Here is a 22,016-nt window from a genome sequence, read left to right as displayed (position 1 = left end):
GGTCAAAGGGGATGCCTTTTTTGTGCTTTCATTGCAGAGAGTATGAGGAGAATAAGTGCCAATACAGCATTCTTCTGGGCTTATGTGAGGGCGTGAGGAACAGGATAGATATCCTTGAATAAATTAAAAAGAACCTAACAAGCACTCAGCTACCTAGCAAGATGCTGCAGACCACACTATATCACCATAAATTACAAAATACGATGGCGCCTCCGTAGCCAGGTGGGCAGGAGCAGCAGTGCGTAGCACACTCTTCTTGATTAGACCGGGGTTCAAGCCCGTGACCACCAAATACGGAGGATGCGGAAAGGTCAGGGAATGACCACCACATATCCCCAAAGCAATATGGCTTTAGTTGCTAATGCTCCTAAAAACCAAATAACAACATCCTCCACAGCAGAAAGACATCCACAATGTCAGTGACTCTGTTGTCAGGAAAACAGGAAATATATACAGTAAAACCTGGATAAGAAGTTTTTCGAGGGACTGAAGGTTTCAAACTTCTTACGTGGGAAAACGTCTTAGAAGGGAAAATGACCTAAGGGTATGAAATATTAACTACACAAATAAAAATGAAAACATAACACATACATAAGTTAAAAATCATTTTTAAGTACTATTTGAGAATTTATATTTCACCTCTGCCTATAATGGGAAACATTTTTAAACTCAGGATTTCTAATTGCTTAACATTCTGTTCATTAAAGTCCTTACCAAATACTCATTACCAAGTTGGAAGGATGAGCTCCTCTGAAGTTCCTACATACCTTAAAAGGTCACAGTAAGACAGAGCAACAATCCACTGATTAATTCAGAACCGTTGACAGTTGAACATCAGAACTTAATTGCATGTGCATCACTGTGCTTCATGTAGTCGACACTATCCAGTTATAGATATTGATGAAAACAAATGCATTATGTCACTTCCATTATATCAAAATGTTTATACGAAAAGGGATTTAGTGCTGAAAGCCTCAGACTACGGAAAATTCACTAATTGAACAAGTTTGTGCCAAGCATCATCATTTTAGTTTAGTAGTAAATCACCAAAGTAGGTGAAATGCATAATTTTTGTGATATCACATATTGTGAATGCCTTCACAATGAGTTTCCCTGATATTGAACTACCTAGAATAAGCTATGCTTGGACAGTGGATTCTTGAATAGGCAACACTTCGCCAGTGGATTCTCAGTGGATACCCTCCCCGGATGGTAGTATCTGCCAAGAATAAGTAAAATTAGTCTTCTCTATTGCGAAGCACTTATTGGAGATACTGCAATATCAGGGCAACTCGTTGTGAACACATTCACAATATGATATGCATGTATATCAAAAACGATGCCATTTCACCTACTTCAGTGATTTACTATGAACTAAAATGAAGCTATGCAATAACTTGTTCAATTGCCAAAATGTTCATATTGCTTAATATTAAAAATAAAGAATTTGTATATTTAAAAATTATATTAAGTGGGAAAACGTCATTATAATAATACACTGTGTATTCTTTATCACAAACATTTTACCCAGGAAACTTCTTACACAGAAAAATAATACATTACAACATATAGAGTTGAAATTGGGACTTAAGAAACCAAACCTAGTATATAGGGGAAATTCTTATGTGGGAATTCCTTATCCAGGTTCTGCTGTATTTTGTAAAAAGGATAGGTGAAATAGAACCAGTGTATATCAGCAAGGGAAAAATGCTGATGTCATTGTAGGGTAGCTATCACCTTTTGAGGGTGATATTGTTTTACATTTTGGTACTAATGATATTAACAGCAGGCAATCTTAGGATTTTCTTAACCAAGCAATGTTGAGAAAAAGTCACATTAGGATTATATGTGAAAGTGTACTTCTGTCCAGACACATGATGAGAGCCTAGTCAAACAATTCAGCCCTGGAGAGACCATGAATGGCTCAAGTAAAATTTTTCCCAGCATGGTCTGCTTGTTAACAGCAGATAGTGTTTTTTTTTTTTTTTATAGGGATGAGATACTTTTTGTGTTAGAAAATTTGCTAATGCTATTGAAGCAGTGTTAGGTGGGTCGGAAAACTGCTAGCTTGGTGGGGTGGATACACAGTAAAATAGATTAACAGCAGCCACAGGCAGAAGTGAAAGTGAGTCTTGAACTGCTGCCTATTGCAATAAACAGCAGTCCGGACAGCAAGGCATTGGGGATTGAAATTGTGGATTCTTATGGGACAAGCAAATATATGGGCTCTCTCTGTTAGGGTAGTAAGAGCAAAAAACAGGTACATGTATACTTTCATATACACTAATGCTGCTAGTAGTATAGTAAATAATAAACAAGTTTGAATTTGAAGTAGGTTGAGTCTTCAAACAGTTCCAAATGCCAAGCAATTTCTAGTGCAATATTCTACTATTTCTCTAGAGAGAGTATTAGCTTTTCAAAACTTTCTCCACTCATAATGTTACTGCTGATTGCTTGCAACATCACTGCTACCCTTGCTACCAACATACTGCTCTCTTTTCAATATATTAAATGTTGTGCCAAGCAGTACAAGATTAATTTTATTACTATAACCTTCTACCCATATATCCAACCTTTTATGTTGATAGAACTAAAACAGATCTTGCATAACTCTTATAGTAATGCTGCACCATCCTAATGAAAAAGCCATAACCTCCCTATTGATCTTTTACAACCAGATCTTTTGAGAAAACACATATCCCCTAGGCCCTGGGTGCCGAGCATTCCATGGCCAAGCGACCTCAGTGCTTTTATCAAAGTGAACTATATAAAGAGCTTTTGCCATTACAGATTCTGTTTAGTTCTGAATACCGGTTTTTTTCCCTCATTTTATATTGCAGTAGCTCTTTTGCTCTACAAGAAGTAGGCAAAGGCCCAGAAAGGGAAGACACCTTTCTGTTTCTTTTTCCTTTATCACTAACTCAATTAACAGCCACTTGGTCACCTCGTGGCACTGCTCCAGTCTCCCCATGGTGGAGCCGATAACCTGGGTGGTAAAGACAAACCTCCAGGACCAAAAGGAGTCATCATGGATCTTAACACTTTTCCACCCTTAGAGCTTTCAAGCTCAAGACTAGAATCTCATGAATAGGCAACACTTGATAACAAATCCAGTCACCCTAAAAGGCTTCGAAGTTAGGTATGTCAGGAGAAGAGACTGCTTCTCCTGACGTACCTAACTTTCTGATTATACACTCTTCCCCCCCCACCCAGCCTGTAGTCAAGTTATCGCCATTTATGATCCAAAAACATTTGGAAACTATTGCTGGGTCACCAAAAATGGTAAAGAGAATGCAATCCGAAGACCTTCTCATTAAAACAGCCACCTCCAAACATTCTGAGTGGCTATTAATGACAACAACATTTGGTGGGTTGCCAGTATCTGTTACTCCCCACAATACCTTATATTCATCAAAAGACATCATCACAGAATGGGACCTTCTTACAGTGTCTGAGAATGAATTAGTTGAAGAACTTAGGAATCAAAAGGTAATTAGGGCGAGGCAAATAATGACTAAAAAAGATGGAAATCTTACAGCAACACAATCCATCATTTTAACTTTCAGCACTGCTGATTTGTCATCCACAGTAAAAGCTGGCTATTTAAACTGCCAAATTTGCCCATTCATTCCGAATCCTCTTCACTGTTTTAAATGCCAGAAATATGGTCACTCATAGCAGGCATGCAGAGGTGACACCATCTGTCCTATTTGTGGATCAAAGGATCATACACAAGTAGATTGTTCAGCCTCAACTCCCATCTGCCCCAGCTGCAAAGGAAGCCACCCTGCCTTCTCTAAATCTGTGAAATGCAGAAAACTGGGAAAAAAATCCAAAAGTACAAAATTGAACATAAAGTCACATATCCCAAGGCACACAGACAAATTATGTTGACCATGCCTAGTCCATCTTATGCCTCTCGCACCCGAAGTTATCATTCAATTGCAGTTCAGACAGATGTGTCAAAACCGCCCGACACCTCTCTAACTGGGTTAAAGCAACTTTACCAGCCACTAGAAAAGATTCTACCAAAACCAAAGAAACCGCTAACACCCCAATTAGTATAGCAAATGATACTTCAACTACTAAGGAATGTAAGAAAAGTGAAAAACAACCCACCAACAGCATGGAAGTGGATGAACGCCCAGATTATAAGGAACCTTTTATAGAACTTCATGCCAATGACACTATTGATATTGGATGCCCCACATTCCCAAAAAAAAAAAACGTGAAAAATGCCCTGCTCACAAAAAACAGTCAGATGAATCATCCTCAGCTAAACCCAAATAATGCCTATCATCATACAGTGGAACTGTAGAGAACTAAGCAGCCATTCTGATGACTTAAGGGATTTAATCTCTCAATTCAATCCTATAGGTATATGCCTACAGGAAACATTCTTGTCACCCAAGTTTCGCCAAAATTTTCAAATTATATGGTATACAGATGAGATAGGAGCCCAGAGTTTTCTGGCCGTGGAGGAGTAGCCATTCTTGTAAATTCTAACATACCATCCAGACCGATCCAAATAAGAACCACTCTAGAAGCTGTGGCAGCTCGGATTGCAGTTGGTATTTTAGTTACCCTTGTTTTTATTTAAATTCCACCTTCGATACCATTTCCCCATTCAGAATTGGACAACCTCATTACTCAACTCCCAACACCAGTTTGTCTTCTCGGTGACTTTAATGGCCACCATCCATTGCGGGGATCTATTGCAATGGATGCAAGAGGCAGATTCATCGAAGAATTTTTGAATGAAAATAATCTTAATTTACTAACCTTTGGATCTCCCACCTACAGGATCTACTTCTATAATTGACTTGTCCTTCCTTCTCCATCCATCTTTCCAATCATGACATGGTCGGTATTAACCGATCCCTTTAATAGCAATCATTTTCCGATTATTTGCTCTTTAACCCCAACTTCAAACAGGGATAACCCCAAATCCTGATCAAAGATCCACTTGGAAGTTTAAAAAGGCAAGCTGGGATGGCTATTCTGCTCAAATATGTCTAGACAGATTTTATGTTCAAAATCAACCAATTGATGAAGTAACTACATATATAACCAATCAAATTCTGACTGCAGCTGAAACTTCTATTCCAAAATCCAACAAAAATCGCATTCACCAAAATCACTTGTGGAATAGAGATTGCCTTCAGGTGAAAAACCGTGGCCCTGTGTGCCAAGAGTTCCTGTGGCCAAGCGATCTGTGACTTCCTAGAGTGATTTTTCTAGAGCGACTGAATTTTTTTTTTTTTTCTTATTTTGATTCATTTTATAAGTCCTTTTGTTAATTAGCTCTACTTTTTAAAAAATATAAAAAGAGAGCCAGAAAAAGGAAAGTACCTTTTTCTTTACTTTTTCTTAGTTTACTAACTCTTACGCTTGGCCACAAGTGGCACTGCTCCTCCCTCCCCGTGGCGGGGCCGGTAACCTGGGTGGAAAGGTTAATCCCCAGAGCCAAAAAGGAGCTGACATGGATAAAGAAAAATATCCGGCATTAGAGCCTTTGAGCTCAAAATACCAAAGATCGGTACAATTCTGATCAAGGTAATGCAAAAGTAAGCGCTTAAAAAAAAAAGACAGTGACCAAACAGAGTATCCAACCTTTCTTATTATCTAGTCAACCAGTGAGTAAACTCTCTCCATTTATGATACAGAGATTCCTAGAAAATGCCACCAGATCACCTAAAATGGTCAAACGGTTACAGTCGGGATTTACTAGTTGAAACGACACAGCCTAAACATTCCGAACTGTTGTTAAAGCTTACAACCTTTGGGGGAATTCCTGTTAAAATCTCACCCCACACAACCCTAAATAGTTCCAAAGGTGATATCTCTGAATGGGGGTCTATTGAATATATCTTTCATTTCTGCAAGAAATAAAAGATCAAAAGGTCGTACAAGCTAAGAGAATTCTGACTCGTAGGGATGGCAATCTTATTCCAACCCGTAGTATAATTCTCACTTTCAATACGCTAAACTTACCAAATACTGTTAAGGCTGGTTAACTAAACTGTCATATCTGCCCCTATATTCCAAATCCAATTCTCTGTTATAAATGCCAAAAATTCGGACACTCTCAGACAACATGTCGAGGAAACAATGTATGCCCAAAATCCCAAGATCACATTCAAACAGATTGTAATGCAACATCTCCAGTTTGCCCAAATTGCAAGGGGGATCATCCTGCATATTCAAAAAGTTGCAAATTATGGAAGCTCTGAAAAAAAATACAGAAGTTTAAAGTTGACCATAAAGTGACTTATCAGGAAGTGATTCAACAAATATTGAAAGATGCTCCAGCATGTATTATGCAAATGCTACTAAGAATTATCGTTCGGTTGCTACCCAAACCATTGATTCAGTTCCACCTGAAAAATCACTTGCTGGGCTAGAGCTCAGCTTTCAGTTCCTCAACCAGTTTTAAAGCAAAACAATAGAGACTAGACTTGTAATACCCTAATTTCCATTCCCTCTACTAGTGGCATCAAGTCCCAAAGTGAGACCAGGATGGCAAAAGAAGAATCCTCTAATAAGAGCCAAATTAATACAGCAGAAATGGACGTAGATGACAAAACTCAAGAAGAACATATATTAGAAATTTATGTTGAAGAAGACATGGACACTGGACATCATGCCTTTTCCAAAAAAGATCGCTATAAGCCTACTGCCTCTAAAAAGCAACCGGATCATCCTACCACTAAAACTAAATGATGCAGTGTTTGCTACAATGGAATTGTCGAGGACTATGTACTAATACAGATGAACCTTATGACCTAATCCGAGATTTCAATCCAGCAGGCATTTGTTTACAGGATACATATTTAACTCCAGAAGTAATCCCCTCAATAAAGAAATATACTTTGTACAGGCATGACAGGAATGCAGCAACTGCAGCCCGTGGAGGTGTAGTGGTGTTAGTATCCATTACTAATCTATCTAGGCAAATCCCCTTAAAAACTAATTTAGAAGTTGTTGCTGTTAGAATAGAAATTGGAATAATTTTATCTCTTGTTTCTATTTATCTTCCACTGAACCAAACGTATGTACTCAGAGACTTTGATGAGCTCCTTGCCCAGATACTATCTCCTATATGTTTGATGGGTGACTTTAATGGATGCCACCCACTATGGGGAAGTCTTTATATGGATAAAAGAGGCCAGCTAATAGAAACATTACTGGACACACGTGGTCTAACTCTGCTGAACACCGATGCACATACTCATGTACATTTTCCCACAGGAAACACTTCTTCCATAGATCTAACTATCTGCTCTCCAGCTCTGTACCCAAGTATACATTGGGCAGTATGGGATAATCCCCACAACAGCAATCATCTTCCTTATTACTTGGCGCCTCCGTAGCCAGGTGGGAAGGAGCAGCAGTGCGTAGCACACGCTTCTTGATTAGACCGGGGTTCGAGCCCGTCACCACCAAATACGGAGCATGCGGAGAGGTCAGGGAATGACCACCGCACCGGAGCAATATGGCCTTAGTTGCTAATGCTCCTAAAAACCAAAAATAACATAACATAAATATAACCTTATTACTTCTAAATTCCAAACTACCTTCTCCCTATCCGGAAACTTGCCAATGCTGGAAATTTACAAAGGCAAACTGAATAAAATTTTCCTTAACTATAGTTTTAGATAAAAATTTCATTCAGAATCAGTCAATAGATGAAGCTACTGACTGTATCACTAAATAGTCATTTGCAGCAGTTGACAAAGCTATTTCTCAGTCGTCGACTCATCCACGCAGGCACAAAAATTACTGGTGGAATGATGAATGTAATGGGGCAAAAAAAAAAAAGAATAAAGCTTGGAATATTTTCCGCAAGCATCCCACTACTATTAATCTTATAAATTACAAGAAACTTAATGCTAAAGCACTAAAAATAAGAAGAAAAGCCAAAAAAGATTCCTGGATACAGTTCGCTTCCACTATCACAAAGAATACCTATACTAGATTAATCTGGAGAAAAATCCAACATCTGAATGGCAAATATCCATTGTCATCCTTCCCTATATTGATATGTAATAGACAGGAACTGTCTTCCCCGAAACACATAGCAAACGTCTTTGCAGAAGCTTTTGCCAAAATTTCAGCAGCAAACTCATATAATGCTTCATTCCAACGAATTAGAGGCAGAAGAAAGGCAGAAGTTAAATTTCAACACCGATCTCTGTCATCTATATAATCAGCCTTTTACAATATCTGAGTTAAAAGACTCTCTTAATAGAGCACCCAATAGTGTAGCTGGCCCTGATGAATTTGCCATCTGAATTTTTTTTTGTATATTTTATATTATGTTAAAACACTTGAATGATACTGCTTTACAAACTCTGCTAAAATTTTTTAACAAAATTTTTCAGGAACATGTTTATCCTTACTCTTGGAGACATTCATTTGTATTAGCTATCCCTAAACCAGGAAAAGACCTCTCTAATCCAGTTAATTATCGTCCAATTTCTTTAATTAGTTGGTTGGGGAAAATACTGAATAAAATGGTTCTCAAGTGCTTCACCTAGTTTCTAGAGTCACATAACATCTTACATAAAAATCAGTATGGCTTCTGGCAAAATAGCATTCGATATGATGACCAAAGCAGAATCAAACATCAGAAATGCTTTCGTCAGAAACCACCTAGTTATAGTAAGTCTGGATTTAGAAAACGCCTTTGATACAACATGCCGTTTTGGTATTTTACGAGATCTTCACACCTTTGGATTATGAGGCAGGCTTCCTTTGTTTATTCAGAGCTTTCTCTAGGGCAGAACCTTTCAGGTTCGTTATCTAAATGTTCTTTCTAGAATCCATATACAGGAGGAGGGGGTGCCTCAGGGATCTATTTTGAGTCCTACTCTTATTTTTAGTAAGAATAAACAATATTGATAATGAGACTATTGAGACAGAATATTAATAATGTAACAGATTACATCACGTCGCATCTCCTAAAAGTGGCCAAGGACACAATACCATTATCAAATCCCCTTAGTCACAAGCATTATAATTACTAGTGGAATGAGGAATGCACAAAAGCAAAGAAAGCAAAAATTAAAGCCTGGAATTTATTTCGGCAATGTCCAACCACAACCAACCTCATTAATTATAAGAAGTTAAGGGCAAAAGCACGTTTTATGCAAAGGCAAGCCAAGAAAGAATCCTGGACCCATTTTGCATCGACCTTTAACAGAAACACTGATCTCAAAATAATATGGAAAAAAATTAGACATTTATCTGGTAAGTTTCCTACCATACCTTCTCCAATCCTCTCCTGGAAAGGGCAAGACCTATCCGGTCCCTTAGATATTGCTAATGGTTTGGGCAATACTTTTGCTGAAATTTCAGCAGCATCAGCCTATTTTACATCATTCCAACGAATTAAAAACATTAGAGAAAAGCATGCCATTAATTTTCAAACTGCCCACCTTCTTCCATATAACAAACCTCTGCAATACTCTGAACTTTTGCCTGCCATTAGAACAGCCCACAATGGTGCTGCCAGGCAAGATGGGATTTATTATGTCATGCTACAACATCTTGATGACAAGGCTTTGTGCCTGCTCCTGGTTTTTTACAATCGTATATTTTTAGAAAATGTTTTTCCAGATTCTTGGCATTACTCTACTGTTTTGGCATTCCTAAAGCTTGGGAAAGATCCAACTAACCCCTTTGGCTATACACCAATATCTCTCTCAAACTGCCTGAGCAAAATCCTAGAAAAAATTGCCCACAGAAGGCACATCTGGATCATTGAGTCAGAACATCTTATAAGACATAGTCAATATGACTTTCGTAAAAATAGGTCATGTTTAGATCTTATGGTCAAGGCTGAATTAGCCATTTGAAATGCCTTTGTTAAACGTGAACATCTTGTAATGGTTTCAATAGATATAGAGAAGGCTTTTGACAACACCTGGTGGCATGGCTTACTTAGTGACCTTTATTCTCTTGGTCTGCAGGGCAACCTTCCTATATTTGTTCAGAACTTCCTACATACTAGATCGTTTCAAGTTCAATACCAACATGCACTCTCCGCAGCATTCATGCAGGAAGGTGTTCCACAGGGATCAGTACTGAGTGCCACTCTGCTCTTAGAATAGATTCCAATCACCAGACAGCTTCCAAATACAGTTGAGACTTACCTTTATGCAGATGACCTTTCCATCTCCTGCCATTCCCGAAATATGAGATCTATTGAATGGCAGCTTCAGATATCATTTAATAAAATACAACAGTGGTTCAGCCTCAATGGCTATTGACTCTTGCAGAAGAAAACAGTTGCTATCCATTTTTGTAGGCAGCAAAACTTCATCCGGATCCTGAACTTCAAATTTCTAATGTTTGAGATCTATTCTGATCACAAAGATTATTAATTTGCCAAAGACCAAGAACATATACTAATTCATACCCATGACAATTATAAATACTTCACCACTTTTTCACAGGATGTCTTCAACAGATGAAGAACATTAAGGAGCCTAAACAACCAAGAGCAATAACATGAGACAGATTCTGGGCACCCTCTTCAGTAGCATCAACCGCCGACCTCATTGAATCTCAGTTGAACTGAAATTCACTTCCTTCATCCAAGTTCCATCGGGCTGATATCTGCAACTGAATCTCCAGGCAAGATCAACCAGTACCTGATCCCACCGAAGACTCTAAAACCCAGACACTGGCAACACCAGCAGCTTTTCTGACACAAGCCACATTGGCGATCAAACAGAGCACTCTAGCCTGGTTTTCTCTTACTCTCCTCCCGGCCGGGGGGAGGAGGATATTGGTTCCTGTCTACTCCCCCCTGCCATTCCCTTCTTCCACCTGGTGAGGTCTGGGCCTGCCTCACTAACTTCTGAGGTCACCTTCTCTATCGTCCCCATACCTCTGTCTTTTCTCCCCAGCCTTCAACTCCCCTCCTACTCTGTCTGTCTATCTTGCAGTGTGCACCCCACACAACTTATCAATTAATAACGTCCAGATTTAAACCATGTTTACATATTACTCTTGGCCTTTTATATTCTAGCGTTAACCCCCTTCTTTATTTATTTTTTTTTATTTATTTATTTTATTTATTATTTTTTTTATTTATTTTATTTATTATTTTTTTTTTTCTCACATAGTCCCTTGCCACTGAAATCTTTGGAAACTAGGTGGCAGGGCCTGCCAGAGTACAAAAATCTACTGGGTACCTGACCTGCCTCCCCGTGGCCAAGTGCAGTAATGGTAGGTCCCAACAGGGGCCCAACGGCTAAATGTTTAGAAGAACAATGGTACACAACACTACACATCCTTCCACTTCCCACACACTTTTTAAATCTCTGGCCTTCACAGAGTTCTGTTTAAACAAACAGAGTACACGACACGGAGGTGGGGGAAACCCCTGGTGCCATCAGACAACTAACACACTTTGCACTTGTCTCCATCCCAGTCAATAATAACATCAGATTTCTAGGATTAAATCTTGACAAGTTAAATTTTATAGACCATATTAAAAATGTATGTACAAACCTGTCTAAAAAAGTTAAACATACTCAATGCTTTATCCACCCAAACATGGGGCGCAGATCATGCCTCTGTGCTTTGGCTATACAGGACATTAATCAGATCCCACCTTGACTATGGAGTTCCCATCTATGATTCTGCAGAACGGGTGCATTATGCTGGCTTGATCTCATTCAACACAGTGCTTTGAGGATTGCATTTGGTGCTTTCAGAACGTTGCCCACACAGTCTCTACATTGATACTCACGAGCCCTCACTAACTTTACGTGGTCACAAAGGAACTGGATGCGAAAAATAATTTTGATATCATATACTTGGATTTCAGGAAAGCTTTTGACACTGTTGCGCATGGAAGACTACTGTACAAATTGGAGCAGAATGGTATTAAGGGTAAGTTGCTACAATGGATAAAAGGATGGTTAAGTGGGAGAAGACAGAGGGTGGTAATCAATGGGTGCTGCTCTTCATGGACTAATGTTATTAGTGGAGTCCCACAGGGTTCGGTGTTGGGTCCACTGTTGTTTTGTGTATTTATCAATGATATTGATGAAGGTATATCAGGCTTAATGTCGAAGTTTGCAGATGACACAAAGGTTGGCAGGGTTGTTAATGACAGTAATGGCAGTGTGCTACTGCAACAGGATCTAGATAATTTGGGCAGATGGGCTAAGAAGTGGCAACTGAAGTTCAACCTTGACAAATGCAAAGTACTGCATATGGGTAGAAGTAACCCCAGAGAAAAGTACCAACTGTGTGGTACTACACTTAAGGTGGTAGAAAATGAAAAAGACCTGGGAGTAATTGTGCAGTCAGATATGAAGTTTTCTGAGCAATGCAGACAGGCTGCTAGGGCAGGTCATGGGGTTTTGTCAATGATATATAGGAATTTTGCTAGCAGGGAAAAGGAGGTGATTGTCCCTCTGTATAAGGCAATGGTCAGGCCACGCCTTGAGTACTGCGTACAGGTCTGGAGGCCTCATTTTAGGAAGGATGTAGATTTGCTTGAGCGTGTACAGAGAAGAGCAACACGATTGGTGAGGGGAATGAAGGGATTCTCTTACCAAGAGAGGCTTAAGTTCTGCAAATTGCAGTGGCTGGAGACTAGGCACCTGCGCGGTGATCTGATTGAGGTCTATAAGGCCTTGAATGGGTTGAGCACGCTGAATTCTGATGGGATCCTTCCACTTGTTCAGATTACGAACCTACGGGGACATAAGTTCAAATTAAGAAAGGACAGATGTAGAATAGATGTGCGGAAATTTGCCTTTAGCCAGCGGGTGGTTAATTGCTGGAACAAACTTCCATCTGTCGTTGTGGAAGTTGATAGGTTAAATAAATTTAAGGAGGAACTGGACAGGCATTTGGAGGGAATGGTGTGATTTTTTTTTTTTTTTTTTTTTTTGGCTGATGCTGCATAAGCTCCTACACTTGCTTTCTTGCATCATGTGCCACTTCTACTACTACTACTACTACGTAGGAAAACACTGTTACTAAAGTATGCTGTTAAGATACAAAGTTGTGTCTCACATCCCATTCAGTCATACCTTTTCAATCCACCATTAGAAAACCTCTACAGAAATAAACCTAGTATAGTAAAACCATCTCATCTTCGTCTTCTTGAACTATCGCAGGTTTGGAATGTTTACATCCATTCCATACAACAGATAGCAACTTGCTCTCAACGACCATGGGCTTCTCTTCCTTTAGTGTCTTGTGACACTTACCTCTGTCAATGGGGAAAGAATATTTTAAAAACATCAAATGTCAGACAACTTCATTCAGCTCACACTCAAAGATATACTGATTTTTCTCTATTTTATACAGCTACAGCTGGCTCTAAATCTAATGAAAACTTTGGAGCAGCAGCAATGTTTTCAAATACCGTTATTTCAGCAACCCTTCCATCTGAATTCAGTATCTTCTGAGCTGAATTATATGCAATCATACTAGCTTTAGAAAATCTGTGTTCTGACTGTTCTTTAAAATATGTTATTTACACTGATTCCCACAGGTTTGGCATTATCTTTGTTTACCCTGTTCTAGATAAAATTAGAAGCTTTTTGTTACAAATTAAAAAACACCACCAACTGGTCACCTTCTGTTGGATTCCAGCACATTCTGGTATTTTGGGCAATGAACTGGCTGATGAAGCTGCAAAAAATCCAACTACCTTAGATTTAATCAATATCCATGCTCCGGCATCAGACTATGCACTAACCATTCAGGCTGCATACCTATCAGAATGGACAGCACTCTGGCACTCGCAGACTAACAATAAACTTTCAGTTTAAACAGGATCCAAAAATTTGGTGCTCAGGTGTCCGTATATCAAAACGAGAAGAAGTAGTCCTTTCAAGAGCAAGTATAGGTCATACACATCTGACCCACCTCCATTTACTCACAGGAGATGATCCACTACAGTGTCCACATTGTTATATAAATCTGACTGAAATATATTCTGATTGACTGTCCCTACTATAAAGAAGACAGAACTTCATCTTCGCTATCACCAGTTAATCTTTGTAAACCAATAACTCTAGAAAATTTCATTGGGGACATGGCAAATATATCTGAATTTTTTAACTTCCTCAGACAAACTGGACTTTTTAATCATTTCTGATTTCAGATTTTTTTCTGTCATAGATTAAAAATTTCTCATTTTTTTATGTAATAAATGAATAGGTGCATTATAGCCATAGCAGCTTATGTGCCATTAACCCCCCCCCCCATAACAACAAGCTGGATAGATTAATTGAATATTTATGCACAGTTCTTTGGTGGTGTGTTTCGTGTAGTTTGCAATTGTTGCGGTGGCTGATTGACAGAGCAAAGTGCTTACACAAAGTTTAGTTTCTTTCTTAATGATAGCACCAGAAACCCTTAAGAAGTTGAAACAAGCTTTTTGGTGACAATGCTAGGTGACAATTTTGGTGACAAGGCCAGACACAGACCTACTACTGGTTTAACCATTTTAAAAACAATCGAATGTCGGTTGATGACGACTATCGCTCTGGGCATCCATCATCGAGCAACACCCCGGAAAATGTTGCAAAAGTTTGGGTGGCGATCCATGAAGACTGCAAGTGGACCATCCACAACACATGTGCCATTGTAGGACTATCGTACAGGACGTGTCAACGGATTTTGTCAGATGAGTTGAACATGAGAAGGACTGCGGCCAAGTTCACGTCACAGTTACTAAGTGAAGACCAAAAGCAGCATCATATGGAAGTTAGCAGAGATCTTCAAGAACAGGCCAGGATTGATCAAAACTTTCTTTCTATGGTTGTCACTGGTGATGAGAGTTGGGTATATGGGTATGACCTAGAAACCAAGCAACAATCATCCCAGTGGAAGAGCCCATCTTTTCCCTGACCGAAGAAAGCCTGATAAGTGAGGAGCAATGTGAAGTCCATGCTGATCTGTTTTTTGGAAATTTGATGGGATTATCCATAAGGAATTCATCCTTCCTGGACAGACCATCAATGCAAAGTTCTACTGCAACGTCCTGAGGCACTTAAGGGGAGCCATCAGGAGGTAAAAGAACTGGGTCCTTCATCATGACAATGCGCTGGCCCACACATCTCTCGCTGTGGAGCAGTTTTTGGCATCCAACAGCATAACAATCGTCCCCACCCCCTTATGCACCAGACTTTGCCCCCTGCGACTTCTTCCTCTTCCCAAGAATGAAAATCAAGCTGAAGAGTCAAAGATTTGACAGCATAGAGGATATCCAAACTGTTTTGCAAGCGGTGCTGAACACTGACAAAGAAGGACTTTCAGGACACATTCAAATCATGAGAGAAGCGCTGGGATTGTGTTTGTTCTCAAGGGGACTACTTCGAAGATGACAGTGGCGAATAAGACCCAGTATGAGTCTAATTTATTTTATAAATACTTTTCAGGAACTTTTGGGTAGCACCTTGTATAGATTATTTAAAACATATTAAAAAAATCTGTACACTTCGGTGGTTCGAAATATGGAAGTCACAAATGACCAACAAATTGCTACAAATCAAAAAAGAACCAGATTTATGGAATTCTAGCTACAGGCAAAACAGACAGGAAGAGGTAGTACTAGCAAGATTACGTATGGGACAGGGCCTACACACCCAACCCATATGTACCTTCTCATGGTGGATGACCCAATTCTATGTATGCACTGTTCATCCCCAGTTACTGTCAAACATATATTCCTATATTATTATTATTACTATTAGAGCTATATGGTGCAAGTAAGCCCGAAGCTTATGCTGCACTAGCCAAAAAATAATTCCTAAGTTACCCTGAGAGAGAGAGAGAGAGTGAGTGAGTGTCAAAAGTAGAAGGGAATCACCAAGAAAGAGAAGAATGATGATATCCAGCTCAGGACTCTGGGTGTGCCAAGCCCATACTCACCAGATTATGCTCATATCAGAAAAAGTTCTTTCGTTTCACTGTCAAGACTGCACTTGTCCATATTATTGGAAATAATGTGAATCTAAATGAACTATTTAGCTTTCTTAAGCAAATACAAATATGTGATTTCCTCTGATACAAAAATCAGACCAATTTAGTACATAAAATTATAACATAAGAGTAGGCACATTTTGGCCCCAGTTGCCCTTGCACCCTAAAACATCAATACCAATACCCAGTACTGGAAAGAAGTCATATGGAGTTGTCACACTACAAAATATTCAAGGCCTGGGCAAAGTTTGGATTTGGAGAATGCCCAGAGAACACTATCAACTACAGTACTCATTCTAAGAATGAAATTCAGGAGGAAGCAGCATGGTGTAGGATACTTCTCCATGGTTTAACTCCATGTTAGCCATAGTTCCAAAAACTCTCAATGCCATGATATTGTATATTGATTGATATTTTGGAAGAATTCTATGGTACCTAAATTCTACCAGTTCCTGCACCTTTTATGTTCCACCAGAATAATATTTTATCCTATAAAGACTGTCTGTTTCATCTTATTAAGACAGTCTTGTGCCTAATTTGAGAAAAATTATTTTTTATACTTTTGTAGCTATTTAAGGGTCCTGATCTGAAATACATATAACACCTTTTGTATGAGCTAGATTGCTATTCAGGGTAAGCTAATGTGGCTGCTGTTGTGAGTTGTTGTCTTCCACGAAGACCAGTGCTATCATTAGACCAGAAGTAGGTATACTTAAATTTTCTTAAACATAATAGTAACTGAATATATTGTACTTCTTTTTTTTTTTTTTTTTTTTTTTTTGAGAGAGAGAGAGAGAGAACGTGGTATGTGGGTATATAAAAGCTTTGCTTTGATTTTGAATGTCAATTATTAGGCTATATCTACCATAACCAAGTTATACCAGTCTCAGTTTTCATAATATTTAAAAATCTAGATTAATGAGGTAGGTGACTGTTTTTTTTTTTTTTTTTAATTTTAAAAGTTGCTGATTTGTGTCTAACTTGTTAACAGTTTTAGGGCAGTTCCTGCCAGTTTAAATCCAAGTAGTCATATTAATTAAGCAAAATAAATATGTATCGTCATTAATCTAACATATATGTATTCATATATTATTTACTTATTTTTAGGAATTCAACCAGGAGCACGTGCTCCTACTTCTAGTGGCCATTCTGCACCTAGCTTTTCTGGATATTTTGAAGAATGTTCTGAAGATAAATTTTTCCAGGTAATATATTGCACTGAAATAAGTTTAACCAAGTTGTAAGGTTTCAGAAAAGAAAAGTGAAAAGAAAACAAAAGATCCTTAAAAATTATATTTTAGTAAAAAATATTATTTTTGTCCCGTTTTTTAAAAAAATTTTTAAAAATGCTTAAATATTGGCACAACATAACCTATAATCTTTATTATATTGTAGGATGACTGCCATCATAGGTAGTAGTCATTAGTGTAACCACAGGTAGAAGCACATTGATCGAATGCCGAGAATTCCATCTGCCAGTGGTTACCACCATGACTGAAAGAGACTGACAATTTTTGTCATAGGCTTTAACATCAGTTCAACAATATGTTGCTTGTCAATAGTTGATCTGTAGTCTGTTGTCAGCATTTGTTCTGTGTACTTGCCGGTTGTCACATACACACACTTGAAAGTGTTCATTGTATAATTTTAAAAGTTTTAAGCCACAAAATTTAAAATGTCAAAAAGGAGAAATGCACATTTAACAAGGACCTTCAAAAAGAATTCAAATTTATTAAATTGGACAATTGGTATATTAAACAAAAGTGGTTTGTCAACATTGTAATGTTAATTTTTCTGTTGCTCATGGAGGCAGGAGTGACATTAACCAACATTTATACATGTCGGCCATCACTAATCCGGCCACCAGTAATCCGGTTCCACCGCTAATTTGGACATAATTTCCACAAACGTAATTTCAGATTTTCCAGGCGCGAACTCGTAAACACTGGCAAGCCATTCCCACTTGTTTTTCTGCATTTATTATTATAACCTGCTCACATTTAGCCCCAGCCATGGTTCCAATACATAAAGGAAATGCCTCTTGTGGTGTAAAGCACAAACACCGTACATTGTCCATAACAGATAAAGTTGAACTTCTGAAAAAACTCGACAGCAGTGTGTCTGTGAGAAGTTTAACTCTGCTTAATTGTAAATTCCAACAATTTCTCTCAGTTCCTCTTATCTTAGTAATTTTCTTTTAGCCATTCCTTTTTAGATTTTTTTTTTTTTTTTTTACAACACACTTGTACAAACTTGCAGAAAAACACAACACAATATGATGGATAACACAGTGTGCGCTAACGAACTTGTTTTCACAAAATCTCTAACAATACTGACAAACAAATTTATTGCAATGTTTGAGAGTTTATTTTATCGTAATTAGTTTGCAAAGCTGTGGCTCTCCAGCTTCCGGGACAATAGACGAGAAGAAACCATTTTAGGAAGGCTAAGAATTGGGCATATGCACCTTACTCACCTGTATCTATTAACGAATGACAACGCTCCCCAATGTACATCTTGTCATATACAACTGACCATTCGCCATTTGTTAGTGGACTGTCCCCACTTTCAAAATATCTGGTTAAACACCTTTAAATCAATTTCTAATACACAGTCATCAATAAATTTATTGCAGATTCTTGGAGAATAAGCCTAATAAAACAGAATTATTTACTTTCTTAAATTGTATAGGAATATATCATAAAATATAGTTATTATTTCATATTCACCATTAGAAAGACACAATATGGCCCTAGCATCCTGTGTGTCGTTAAACTCAACAACATCAGTGGGCAAGAATGTCATACCTCCCTGCAAATCACCCCTTATTGATCCTAGACTATAATTTATGCACTATTGCAGAGTCAACTGCAATAGCCAGTGCTCTTGGAGGAACATTTTCAAACATTTCTGGGATGCCTTCCTATTCCCCAGACTTTCTAGTCCTGGAAAAACAGGCACTAAATATCACAATAAAGGGCCTTTGTCACTACAACAAGCCATTCACTATGCAGGAATTAAAAAAGCTCTCTCCCTTTCTAAAGCAAATGCTGTTGCTTTAGAAAGATGGACCAGATGGCATCCATTATGAAATGATTAAGCACCGTTCACCAACATCTATGGATCACATGCTCCTTTTATATAACAAAATCTATACTGAAGAGCAGTTTCCAGATGCCTGGTGCATGGCAATTGTTCTTGCCTTTGCGAAGCCAGGAAAGGATCCTAAAATCTCTAGTAATTATCAACCTATCATCTGTGCAAAATCGTGGAGAGAATGGTTAATTTTCATTTAATATGGTATTTAGAATCAAACCACCTTTTCTCCAACTTCCAAAGAAGCCGGTTCACTCTGGACCATCTTATTACACTGGATGCTTTCCTAAAATGTGAACATCTTGTGTCTGTATTCTTTGATATGGAAAAAGCGTATGACACAACTAGGAGATTTGGCATCTTAAAAGATTTGTATGACCTCGGCCTTAGAGAGCATCTCACCATTTTTATTAAAAACTTTCTAGCCAAGCGGTCCTTCCAAGTTCATGTAGCATCCTCACTCTCTCCATTTTGATAGGAGGAGGGAGTACCGCAGGGATCAGTATTAAGTGTCATGCTTTTTGCCATCAAAGTAAATTCCATCACAGAACAACATCCTCCAACTGTAAACAGCACCCTCTATGTTTTTCTCATTTTCTTCTATATTTTCTTCTCATCTTCTGTATTTTCTCAGTCATGCAACATGAGGGTTATTGAAAGACAACTGCAACAAGCTATTAATCACCTTAATTCCTGGGTACTTGCTAATGGATTCAGATTCTCGCCACAGAAGACTGTTTGCATACACTTTTGTCGGAAGTGTAATCTTCATCCTGAATCTGAATTAAAGCTTGGACAAAATGCTATTCCAGTAGTGTCAGACACACAATTCTTAGGACTTGTTCTTGATAAAAAGTTTACCTTTCTGGAACATATCCGCCAACTCCGTACAAAGTACATGAGAGGCCTTAATATGCTCTACTCTCTATCCTCTACATCGTGGGGTGTGAACCGATGCACCCTACTGCTCATTTATCATGCACTTGTATGATCCAGACTAGATTATGGGTCTCTGGTATACAATTCAGTCAGGGACAGTGTACTTCGGTGGCCAGATCCTGTTCATCAGCAGGTTCTCCGTATCGCTACTAGAACATATTGAACATCTCCTGTCCAAAGCCTATATGTTGAAGCACACGAACCACCGTTATCGCTTCGACATAATCAGTTGTCTTTAAAGTATGCTTTAAAACTGAAATCCCTGCCAGACCATCCTACATGGCCATCTGATTTTGAGCCACGATGGGAACGTTTATACAATGCCCATTGGCCTGCCAATTGTCCTTTTGGTATTTGTGTCCAAGAGCTACTCAGAGAACTTAAACTAGGTAGACAAGGTTGCCCAAACACCAAAGCAGCCCATTCCACCTTAGTATGCTCTTTTTCCATCAGGCGACTTTTTCCTTAAGAATTGGGTAAAGTCTGAGACTCCATCATCTGTCCTACAGCTCTGTTCAGCACACCAAGCTAAACACACTGACTTCCTGCCAGGTTACACAGATGGAAGTCAGAGGTAAAGTCAGAATCGTGTGTAGGATCAGCAGATTCTTCCTGAGTCTAACATATACACTGCAAAGCTGCGTGCTGTAGATTTAGCCTTGGATCACATTAGAACTAGTCAATACCAAAGGTCAGTAATGTATTCCGATTCTTTTGAGTATATTGCAGGCTTTATTATCTTTGAGACACGACTCCCATCCAGTTCTCTGTTGGGTTCAGCAGAACATACATTCTCTTTATGAATGCAAGTTTGATATTCGCTTCTGCTGGATTCCTAGCCACATTAGGATTAGGGGAAATGAATTGGCCGACATGGCAGCCAAATCAGCAACTCCCACTGATAATCTTTGCCTGACTACAGACAAATAATACCAATGATATTCTCCCAATGGCAAGAACTATGGCATAGAGAGAGAGAACAAATAAATTATACCAGATAAAGCCTGTAATAGAAACATGGCAGTCCTGTCTGCACAGGAATTGTAGCAAAGAAGTTGTTCTTGCTCGACTCCTCATAGGACACAGTCATCTAACACATTTGTTCCTGCTGATGGCAGATGACCTTCCTATGTGCGAGTCTTGTGACACCATTTTATCTATAAAGCATATTTTAATTGATTGCGTTAATTTTACCCATATTCACACCATATATTTTACTGCTTTTACTCATCCAACTGGGCCCTATACACCCAGTCAGATTTTATCAGACAATAACCATGTGTCAGCAGTTAAAGTTTTTACAAGCCATTAATATATATATACACATATCTAAATTAGATAATTTATTTTTAAACTTATACAGCTTCTGTTTATATATATATATATATATATATATATATATATATATATATATATATTCATATAATAATTTATAACCTTTTTAAAGGTTATCAGAATCTGTTGTTTTTCGTATTTTAACTTTTTCCTGGTGCAGTATAACCACAGTCGTTTTTGCACTGGTAAAATCGAAATCAATCAATCAACCTACTTGCAGGAACTGTTAACCTTATCACATCCTTGGCAGTGATGCAGATTTTTAAGAACTGAATCACTATTTGAGATGCAATATATATATAATCCTCTCTGATGATCATTTGAAGAGGTAACCTTTTTAAACGTTATCAGAATCTATTGTTTTTTGAATTTTAACTTTTTGCTAGCTTGTGGGTGATACACAGACTAAAAGGTTAACAGTGGCCGTAGGCAGAGGCAAAAGTGATTCTGGCACTGCTTCTATTAGAATGAGCAACAGCATGGAAAGCAAGGCAATGGAGATTTCCAGGACTGCTGGAGGTCATAGTGGAACAAGTAAGTACATAATACGTGGGTTGTGTTAGAGTGACTAAGAGTAGAAACAGGTGCATGTACACCAATGCTAGGAGTATAGTTAATAAATTTGATGAGCTTGAAATGCTAGTCAAGACATCAAAGGCAGATATTGTTGGGATATCAGA

The 22,016-nt window shown here is 38.4% G+C and overlaps 1 protein-coding gene across 1 annotated transcript in view; it reads left to right on the top strand.

Moving 5' to 3' along the window:
- LOC150077553 (osmotic avoidance abnormal protein 3-like) overlaps positions 1-22,016 on the top strand; it is a 425,893-nt gene that overhangs the window by 292,039 nt on the left and 111,838 nt on the right. Inside the window, exon 14 of the mRNA XM_090385940.1 lies at positions 17,074-17,171. Coding sequence (XP_090242066.1) covers positions 17,074-17,171 — 98 coding nt within the window. The remainder of the gene's footprint in view (positions 1-17,073; positions 17,172-22,016) is intronic.

This window comes from Mastigoproctus giganteus, chromosome 12 (genome assembly GCF_048544385.1).
Source record: "Mastigoproctus giganteus isolate SK-2022 chromosome 12, ASM4854438v1, whole genome shotgun sequence".
Taxonomy (NCBI): Eukaryota; Metazoa; Arthropoda; class Arachnida; order Uropygi; family Thelyphonidae; genus Mastigoproctus; species Mastigoproctus giganteus.
The sequence above is the reverse complement of the archived record's forward strand: the minus strand, read 5'-3'. Positions and strand labels throughout refer to the sequence as shown.